This window comes from Dendropsophus ebraccatus, chromosome 3 (assembly GCF_027789765.1).
Source record: "Dendropsophus ebraccatus isolate aDenEbr1 chromosome 3, aDenEbr1.pat, whole genome shotgun sequence".
Classification (NCBI taxonomy): Eukaryota; Metazoa; Chordata; class Amphibia; order Anura; family Hylidae; genus Dendropsophus; species Dendropsophus ebraccatus.
In genome coordinates this window covers 9,829,254-9,840,151 of record NC_091456.1, presented here as the reverse complement: position 1 = coordinate 9,840,151, position 10,898 = coordinate 9,829,254, and the positions used below count along the sequence as shown (strand labels likewise).

At 46.6% G+C, this 10,898-nt stretch overlaps 1 protein-coding gene across 1 annotated transcript in view; it reads left to right on the top strand.

Annotated features, from left to right (window-relative positions):
• Nucleotides 1-1,302: 1,302 nt before the first annotated feature.
• Nucleotides 1,303-10,898, top strand: part of HIP1R (huntingtin interacting protein 1 related) — a 74,107-nt gene continuing 64,511 nt past the window's right edge. Inside the window, exon 1 of the mRNA XM_069960865.1 lies at nucleotides 1,303-1,491. Coding sequence (XP_069816966.1) covers nucleotides 1,399-1,491 — 93 coding nt within the window. The 5' untranslated portion in view covers nucleotides 1,303-1,398. The remainder of the gene's footprint in view (nucleotides 1,492-10,898) is intronic.

The window sequence follows — 10,898 nt, the reverse complement described above, 5'->3', positions numbered from 1 at the left end:
TTGGTGGTCTAATGGCGGGATCATGGAGGGGAGATCCCTTCTTCTGAGCAGGACTGGGGCTCAGCGTCGGACCTAATGGATCGGTGCTGTATAATGTATACTACACTGTTCTATATGATAAATTAATGTAGTTGTATTAGAAGTCCTCAGGGGGATTTTAATTAATGTAAATGTAAAAATATATATAAAAAAAGTTTTTAATAATAAAAAAATCCCCTGCCCTAATAAAAGTCCAAATTACCCCCTTTTCCCGTTTTAAAAATGAAAAAAAAAACAAAAAACCATATTTGCTATCGCCACATGTGTAATCGCCTGAACTATTAGATTATCACACTCCTGATCTCGCTCGGTAAACGGCGCAAAAGCAAAAAAATTCCAAAGTGCAAAAGTCGCATAAAATCCGGATTGTAATGAAAAGTGATCTAAAAGTCGCATATACTCAAACAAGGTACTGATAGAAAGTACAGATCATGGCGCAAAAAAACTACGCCTCACACGGCCCCATAGACCATAGTTATGCTCAGCCAATCGCGGCAGAAGGGGGGGACGGCTGGAGCCGTCCGGCCGGCCTCCCTAAGATGATGTCGTCGACCCAAGATGGCGGCGAATACGTAAGTATACCGCACCACACTTCCGGGGGTGGGGGAACACGGGAAGGGGGCCATTCACTAAAATAACACACATTACAAAGTTGTGGCGCAAAAAATAAAGGGCCATGTGGGTCTGTAGGGAAAAAACAGCAAGTGCTACGGCCTTATATACACAAGGAGGAAAAAACAAAAGCGGAAATTGGCCCGGGAGGGAAGGGGTTAAATAGAAGTAATTTATAAGTCTGTATAATGGTGCGTTTACACAGACAGATTTATCTGACAGATTTTTTAAAGCCAAAGCCAGGAACTAATTAGAAAAGCGGAAATATCTCAGTGTTTTCTTTATGACCTGTTCTTTGTTATAGTTTTTCCTGGCTTTGGCTTCAAAAATCTGTCAGATAAATCTGGCTGTGTACACGCACCATTAAGTGACACGATTTGAAAGAAAAATAATTTCGCTGGAGTCCCCCTTCAATCATCGTTCTGGGTAAGCAGGTGGTGTACCAGTTTTTGAGAGTTTCTAGAACCCTCTCTGACACATTAGTGAGTTTTCCACGCGCACTCGCGGACTTTTGCCTCAGTCAATATTTGCCCAGGTGACAGCGCTCTACCTCGGCTGCGTCATGACGTCACGGCACGTCTGGCTAGAGGCTCCGCCCACTGCTGCTGCTGCTGTAGCGCTGAGAGATTTTACCCAGCATTCCGCGCGGCGCCGCAGGTCAGGTAGTGCGCGGTGTAGTGCGGGGATAGGTGAGCGGACTCTGCTGCCGGGCGGCCGCCGCGGGGATAGCTCTCACGGCTTTCTGTCATGAACACCATTAAGAACGTGCCCTCCCGGGTGCTGAGCCGCCGCTCCGGTCACGGCTTGGAGGCGGAGAGGGAGCAGTTTGACAAGAACCAGGTGAGGCGGAGTGCCGTGCGCTGACAGATGGGTGTGTGACCGGGGAACTCGTTACTACTGGTGACTGACACCTCCCGGGGATGTGGACCCGGTGTCCGGTGTGTGGTGGCGGGTACTCGCCGCCTCAGCTGTGCGCGGTACCGGGGTCCTAACAGGAATGTGCTGTGGTAGGGGGCGCTAGAGAGGACAGCATGGAGCAGAGCTGGGGGGTATTCATACACTGCGATAGTGAGGGCTCTGTGTCAGACCACCGTGATCTGTGCACAGGCGGAGCAGAGCTGTGTGTGTGACATGTACAGGTGGAGCAGAGCTGAGTGTGTGTGACATGTACAGGTGGAGCAGAGCTGAGTGTGTGTGACATGTACAGGTGGAGCAGAGCTGAGTGTGTGACATGTACAGGTGGAGCAGAGCTGTGTGTGTGTGTGACATGTACAGGTGGAGCAGAGCTGAGTGTGTGTGACATGTACAGGTGGAGCAGAGCTGAGTGTGTGTGACATGTACAGGTGGAGCAGAGCTGAGTGTGTGTGACATGTACAGGCGGAGCAGAGCTGTGTGTGTGTGACATGTACAGGCGGAGCAGAGCGGAGTGTGTGTGTGACATGTACAGGTGGAGCAGAGCTGAGTGTGTGTGACATGTACAGGTGGAGCAGAGCTGAGTGTGTGTGACATGTACAGGTGGAGCAGAGCTGAGTGTGTGTGACATGTACAGGTGGAGCAGAGCTGAGTGTGTGTGACATGTACAGGTGGAGCAGAGCCGAGTGTGTGTGTGACATGTACAGGTGGAGCAGAGCCGAGTGCGTGTGTGACATGCGCAGGTGGAGCAGAGCCGAGTGTGACATGCGCAGGTGGAGCCGAGCGTGTGTGACATGCGCAGGTGGAGCCGAGCGTGTGTGACATGCGCAGGTGGAGCCGAGCGTGTGTGACATGCGCAGGTGGAGCCGAGCGTGTGTGACATGCGCAGGTGGAGCCGAGCGTGTGTGACATGCGCAGGTGGAGCCGAGCGTGTGTGACATGCGCAGGTGGAGCCGAGCGTGTGTGACATGCGCAGGTGGAGCCGAGCGGAGTGTGTGACATGCGCAGGTGGAGCCGAGCGGAGTGTGTGACATGCGCAGGTGGAGCCGAGCGGAGTGTGTGACATGCGCAGGTGGAGCCGAGCGGAGTGTGTGACATGCGCAGGTGGAGCCGAGCGGAGTGTGTGACATGCGCAGGTGGAGCCGAGCGGAGTGTGTGACATGCGCAGGTGGAGCCGAGCGGAGTGTGTGACATGCGCAGGTGGAGCCGAGCGGAGTGTGTGACATGCGCAGGTGGAGCCGAGCGGAGTGTGTGACATGCGCAGGTGGAGCCGAGCGGAGTGTGTGACATGCGCAGGTGGAGCCGAGCGGAGTGTGTGACATGCGCAGGTGGAGCCGAGCGGAGTGTGTGACATGCGCAGGTGGAGCCGAGCGGAGTGTGTGACATGCGCAGGTGGAGCCGAGCGGAGTGTGTGACATGCGCAGGTGGAGCCGAGCGGAGTGTGTGACATGCGCAGGTGGAGCCGAGTGTCCGGCACTGCTATCCTGTGCATGTAAGGGTACTATAAGGGTGTATACTCTGGGTACTATATACATCATACACCCAGAAATGTACTGGTGTAGCAGAGCTGAGTGTGAGACATGTCACTGGAGGGAGTGGAGTGTCAGACACTGCTATCCTGTGTATGTAAGGGCACCATAATAAATCATACACCCAGAATTGTATAGGTGTAGCAGAGCTGTGTGTGTAACATTGTAGTTTTGCCGCAGCTAGAGGGCTGCAGGTCTCCCCCCCCCCCCCCCCCCCCCCCCCCCCCCCCCCCCCCCCCCCCCCCCCCGGTGTATAATCGGGGTACTATCATACATCACACCCCCAGGAATGTAATAAATACAAGCTACAGCATGATTGTGACATAAGATAGCCTGTGGGTTTATCTGTCCATGGACACACGTGGTCCTCAATGATATAAATGGACTTGTGCTCGCCCAGTCATTGTGCTCGGGTCACTTCTAATTTTATATTTGTTTTTTGTGTCTAATACGAACACTTAGATAATTCTGTGAGTGCAGTCACTAGCTGACATGGAAGCAGCCTGTACATGGCGGGTGCATAGGCCTCCCATTGTGACGCTTCACTGATGCAATCATACAGAGTACACAAATGGGATGTAAAGAAAGTTATACAGATTTGTACGTTCTATAATATCTCCAGTCTTCCAGTACTTATCAGCTGCTGTATGTCCTGCAGGAAGTGGTTTATTCTCTCCTGTGTGACACAGTGCTCTCTGCTGCCACCTCTGTCCATTTCAGGAACTGTCCAGAGCAGAAGATGTTACTATGGGGATTTGCTGCTGCTCTGGACAGTTCCTGACATGGACAGAGGTGGCAGCAGAGAGCACTGTGTCAGACTCAACAGAATCCACCACTTCCTGCAGGATATACAGCAGCTGATAAGTACTGGAAGACTTGAGATTTTTTTTTTTATAGAAGTAAATTACAAATCTGTATAACTTTCTGACACCAGTGGATTTGAAAGAATTTTTTTCCCGTCAGAGTGCCCCTTTACTTGGGCGAATGATTTGCCACTTTTCCCACAGATGTCAATGGGAAAAATCCACTGAAATGAGAAGAAATACATTTCTGCCAGTATGATAACACATAGCTGCATGTAGGATATATATCATGTGGGAACGCAGTCTTTCATATGAACATCAAGCCGGCACGTGTTTGAATGTGAAGGTGGTACCTGTCGCTGTGTAGGTTGTACTGGTACGGATACCGGAACGGCCATAGGCTGCGCCTGGAGGGCTCGTCGCTGTTGTGTCTGCATTGTGACTAGAATCTGCCATGTGCAAAAATGCAGAAAAGCAGCTGAGAACAAAAGCCTAAATCTTCCTATAGAGAATGTCTGTGGTCAGGTAACACCCTCATTATTGCTGCCTGTTGTCACAGGCAAGAATAACAACATCCTTGCTCGGCCGGCTTCACGTTCACACAGGGACGTTGAGAGTAGCTGATAAATGTATGTTGGTCGTCTCGTACTTTTCTGATTTTTAAAACAATGCAGAAATACAAGTCATCAGAAGCGGATGTGAACAGGACACACTGCATTACAGGGCAACGGCTCACAGTGCTTCCGAATATGTCCCATGTGAATACAGTCCAGGTCACATGGAAAAATCAGATATTCTTGGTGTCATGGATTTTGCTGGGGATCCCCTTTACGGATTCCTTGTAGTCAGTGGTGAGGGTTTACTGGTTCGTTTTACTAGTCTCTAGCAATGAGGGGGTCGTGATGACAGGTAATTGCTATAGACAGGATGCGCTAAAAAATTGGTGTGTGAATGGGGCCATAGAAATGAATGGGTCCGTAATATGTCCGTCATTGTGGACATACCCTATGGCTGCATATGTTGGGTCGCTGGTGCCTGTTAGTATAGGGATCTGCCGGTAGACTGTGAAATTTTTGGCGAGGAAACGGCAGAAGGTGATTGTACTCATGTTACATGGTTGTTGAAATCCACTGTAGGAAGACGACTGCAAGATGAGCGCAATTTTCTTGTGGATTTTCCTGCAGGTTGGTTTGCTGTGGATAAGATAAGACCTGTGTAAACTTAGTCCTACTATTTCTAATGCGCCTTAAAGTTTCCAGTCTAAGGGCCCTATTCCACCAGACGATTATTGTTCAGATTATCGTTAAATCATTCGAATCTAAACGATAATCGTTCGGTTGAAATGCAGTTAACAATTAACGACCGAATGAGAAATCGTTGATCGCTTTATAAGACCTGGACCTATTTTTATCGTTGACCGTTCGCATTGAATAAGACATGGTTCGGTCGTTCGCAGTAGATACGAACACAATAGCGAAGAAAAAACGATCGCAATTACAATCTTAAGTAACGATTATTGTTCCATGGAAATGAGTCAACGTTTTCAGGTCTTTCTATGCAAATGATAATCGTCCGGTGGAATAGGGCCCTAAGGGTAGGTTCACCCTACGGAACCCGTTCGGAGAATTTCCAATGGATTCCGTACCTCGTACCCATTCACAGCTGCGCGCCTTTCCGCCGGCTCCATAGAAACCATTCTATGGGCAGCCCAATTCCGCTATCTGCCAAAAGAATTGACATGGGGTCTATGGCACGGGCGGAGAGGCGTAAACGAATATGAGCTACGGAATCTGTCTATGTTCACACTACATACAAATTCAGTGCAGAATTTCAAGTGGAGTCCGCTTGAAGTTCCGCCTGTCCTATTGTTTCAGTTGAATGTCTCACGCTGACTCACAAAGAATTGATATGGGAGGGGGGGAGGGGGAGGGTCACTCAGTGGCTTTTGTCACTCAGATCCTTACACTTACCCATCTTGTTTTATTTCCCTCCAAGAAATCAACCTCAAAATCTAACAGTTCACTTCCTGCCTGGTAAATTCCGCCCTCTCGGCAGGAAACATTGTCACCGTATAACTCCGTTCACCAGTCAGTGGTTGTAATGTTATGGCTGATACTTCTGTTACTTTTATTCTGTAAGATTTATCATGTTCACCTTTGGTTAAATTTGACATTTTCAGCAGATGTCTTATTTTTCCATGAAGAATTCACGTGTCACATGCTCAGCCCGGACAGAGCGTACAGTATGGCGGCTTCTGGCCACCAGGGGGAGCTCACCACAGCACACTCGTACAGCACAGCAGGGACAGCATACAGTATGGCGGCAGGCTGTGTGCAGCTCTACATATGGCGGTAAAGGACAATGGGGATGGCAGCAGGCGACTGGCCTCTTGATGCCTTGTCTGCACATTTACAAGTGGCGACAACTGAAGGTAATATTGGGGTTGGCGGCAGGTGAGGGCCTTCATGTCCTGCATGCAGCTGCTCTGCAACGGACGGTGAAGGTAGGGGACAACGGGGGTGACGGGCTAAAAAGAATCCCAGCTACATGGCCCTGGTGGTCTATGCGGCGGGCATGCTTCCAAACAAAAAAACTTAGCTAGGCCTTACTTTCCGGGGAGTCCTTATATTTAGCAAAACCTCTACTATGTCTTATTTTCGGGAAGATTGGGTATGTAGTGGGAATTTGGCTTTACTTTGCTGTTATGTGAATGGAAAATATAATGGAGAGACTTCTCCTTCCTGTTGCATCTTGTGCTGGTCTTCCAAAAACGCTGTGACATCACTATAAGAAGGGGGGTGGGAGGGATACTAACAGAGTAGTTGTGGGGTTTTTATGTCCAAATTTTTTTAAGTTTTTGCATTTTCCTGCTCCACATACCAAATATGGTCCATTCACTTCTATGGAAGCGAGTTACAAAACCTGCACCCAAACTAAAGACGAGTGCTCCTTTGTCTGGAACAAAGCGGTCATGTTTTTGTAGCGCTGGATAACCCCTTTAAGTGAATCTTTACCCATGTGTTATATGCGGATTATGGATTCTTCCCGCTGTACTTGTACTGTCCCGATATTGAACCTAATTCTCTGCGACAGTCCTTGTCTTGTCTGGAGCAGGAAACCGGATCTTTGTGTAATCTGTATATAATCTTTAAAGAAAGTTATATTGTAATGCAGCATAGTATAGCTAGATATGCAGTTTCCATTCTGTGAAGAACGAGCCTGTGATGAATTATGTAAACCCTTGTCCCCAGATTGATGTGTCAGCTGTAGTCCTGAGGGTCATTTCCTCCACCCTCACACAGAGATTGACATCCTCCATGGATAAATGTTTACTTGGGTGGAAAAGGTGCCCTTTGACCTTTTAATAGGGCTGTGAAGTAAGGTCCATATTACACGAAGCCTTGATAACACACAGCCCCCTCGCTTAAAAGAAAAAATTACAATATTAATCTTTTCCAGGGCGGCCATTGTATGTCGAATAAATTGTATCTTGAGACCACAATTCAATGGAAAACTGGTAATTGGTTCTAATTTAAAAGAAATTAATAACTAATCTGGATAAAGCAAGTTCTTACATACAACAGTCAGAAAGAGCTACTGGAAATGACTTTTTATGTAGAAGACAGGGACCTGGTGCCCAAAGGAGCAATTCATGTAGTATCACACTATACTGTAGAGAGGAGATACTAGACACATACAGCAGTACAGGACATGTAGTATCACACTATACTGTATGAAGGGGAGATACCAGATACACACAGCAGTACAGGACATGTAGTATCACACCGTACTGTAGAGAGGAGATACTAGACACATACAGCAGTACAGGACATGTAGTATCACACTATACTGTATGAAGGGGAGATACCAGATACACACAGCAGTACAGGACATGTAGTATCACACTGTACTGTAGAGAGGAGATACTAGACACATACAGCAGTACAGGACATGTAGTATCACACTATACTGTATGAAGGGGAGATACCAGATACACACAGCAGTACAGGACATGTAGTATCACACTGTACTGTAGAGACGAGATACTAGACACATACAGCAGTACAGGACATGTAGTATCACACTATACTGGAGAGAGGAGATACTAGACACATACAGCAGTACAGGACATGTAGTATCACACTATACTGGAGAGAGGACATACTAGAGACACACAGCAGTACAGGACATGTAGTATCACACTATACTGGAGAGAGGACATACTAGAGACACACAGCAGTACAGGACATGTAGTATCACACTATACTGTAGGGAGGAGATACTAGAGACACACAGCAGTACAGGACATGTAGTATCACACTACTGGAGAGAGGACATACTAGAGACACACAGCAGTACAGGACATGTAGTATCACACTATACTGTAGAGAGGAGATACTAGACACATACAGCAGTACAGGACATGTAGTATCACACTATACTGTAGGGAGGGGAGATACTGGACACACACAGCAGTACAGGACATGTAGTATCACACTATACTTTAGAGGAGATACTAGACACACAGCAGTACAGGACATGTAGTATCACACTATACTGTGTAGAGAGAAGATACTAGACACATACAGCAGTACAGGACATGTAGCATCACACTATACTGTAGAGGAGATACTAGACACACAGCAGTACAGGACATGTAGTATCACACTATACTGTGTAGAGAGAAGATACTAGACACACACAGCAGTACAGGACATGTGGTATCACACTATACTGGAGAGAGGAGATACTAGACACATACAGCAGTACAGGACATGTAGTATCACACTATACTGGAGAGAGGACATACTAGAGACACAGAGCAGTACAGGACATGTAGTATCACACTATACTGTAGGGAGGAGATACTAGAGACACACAGCAGTACAGGACATGTAGTATCACACTACTGGAGAGAGGACATACTAGAGACACACAGCAGTACAGGACATGTAGTATCACACTATACTGTAGAGAGGAGATACTAGACACATACAGCAGTACAGGACATGTAGTATCACACTATACTGTAGGGAGGGGAGATACTGGACACACACAGCAGTACAGGACATGTAGTATCACACTATACTGTAGAGGAGATACTAGACACACAGCAGTACAGGACATGTAGTATCACACTATACTGTGTAGAGAGAAGATACTAGACACATACAGCAGTACAGGACATGTAGCATCACACTATACTGTAGAGGAGATACTAGACACACAGCAGTACAGGACATGTAGTATCACACTATACTGTGTAGAGAGAAGATACTAGACACACACAGCAGTACAGGACATGTGGTATCACACTATACTGTAGAGAAGAGATACCAGACACACACAGCGGTACAGGACATGTAGTATCACACTATACTGTACTGTAATTTATTTTGTTTGCTTTGCTTAGTTGAAGGGTTTTTTCCAGGACGTTTATAGGATAACCCATCAGTGTCAAAGATTTTCATAATGCGCAAACATAGCAAATACCTAACCAGGCACAGCGTAATTTGACTTGATGGACAGTGGTCACGTGTACTCTGATACGTCCAACGCAAATGTGGGCCAGGTCTCTGTAGTGGGTGACAGATGGAGAGTCATAACTATTCCTGTAATGTGCAGCAACAAGGTTTAAAACTATTGTACCATGTGTTGAATGATTTAAAGCTCATTTTCACACTTGTATTCATAGAAAAATAAAATGCTTTGTAAGAATTCACATTCGGCAGATTTTATCGCAGAAATGTCTGTTGTCCCATGCATTACAATAGGCTTTACATAAACCCCTGCAGAGCACAGCACCATTCAGATGAATGCGACCTGCCATGTGTGAACCTACAGTCTGCTAGCATGAGAATTGTGCGTTCGGGTGACGTTACCTGTTATCAGCTGTTTTAACAGGTTATGGGGAAAAATGGTTTTGTTTGCCACCCCCCACCCCCGCGTGATTGCAAGAGCTAAAGCTGTTGTCAGATGTGTACTTTAAAGGTGTGTATTGTGAGTGGTTTAGGAGAGGCTAAATGTATGGTATTGTAAGAAAAAACTTGAGGTTTATAGAAACTTCTAACCAGCTGATTTCTCCCTTTAGCCCATGGCACCATTTCTGTGTACTTTGTAGTTTAATTCATTTGCTAATGAGGTTATTTAGTGCACTGGGTCCGGGACTACCGCCCTTAGTGCACAGATCCGCCCCTTCTAATGAATATTGGGTACTTTAGTGTCAATCCGCCACTCATCATTATGTAAATGGACCCAAACCCTTAGGGCCATATTCCACCGTTCCAATCGTTGATCACTTTGTAAGACCTGGACCTATTTTTATCGTTGCCCATTCGCAAAACGTTTGCATTGAATAAGATGTTGTTCGCAGTAGATAGGAACGCAATAGCGAATAAAAAAAACGATCGCAAATACGATCATAAGTAACTATTATCGTTCCATGGAAATGAGTGAACGTTTTCAGGTCTTTCGCAATAGCGGTTGTTTGAGATCGTTAATCGCCGCCGATTATGTGAACGATAATCGTCCGGTGTAATAGGGCCCTTACATATAGAGACAAGTGAAACACCAACTATATAGATAATGTAATCTCGTAGTTCACAGGAAGTCCCCTCAAGACAGATCACTTCATAGACAACCAGAAAAATCACCTGGATTTGTTTGAGTACTGGTCACATGACCCAGCTGCAGTAATGATATGTATAAAGGAAGCTAAGCTGAAATTAGGCTGACCTCCCAAACACTTGTTGCCTGGCGTTTTCAGGCCAAAAAAAGGCCAGAAAAAATGGCGATGCAGTGCATTTGCGTTTTTTTTCTGCTTTTATTGACTTTGCGTGAATGATCATTTTTTGTGGTTTAGGCCCTCAGCCGGCCACTTTTTTTTGGAAAAGCTGCCCCAGAGCCTCAAAAACACCAGTAAGGGGAAAAAATCGCCATATGTGTAAGTCCGATTATAAACTTCCATTGACTTCCAGCTAACATCTGGCTGCTGGGGTTTTTG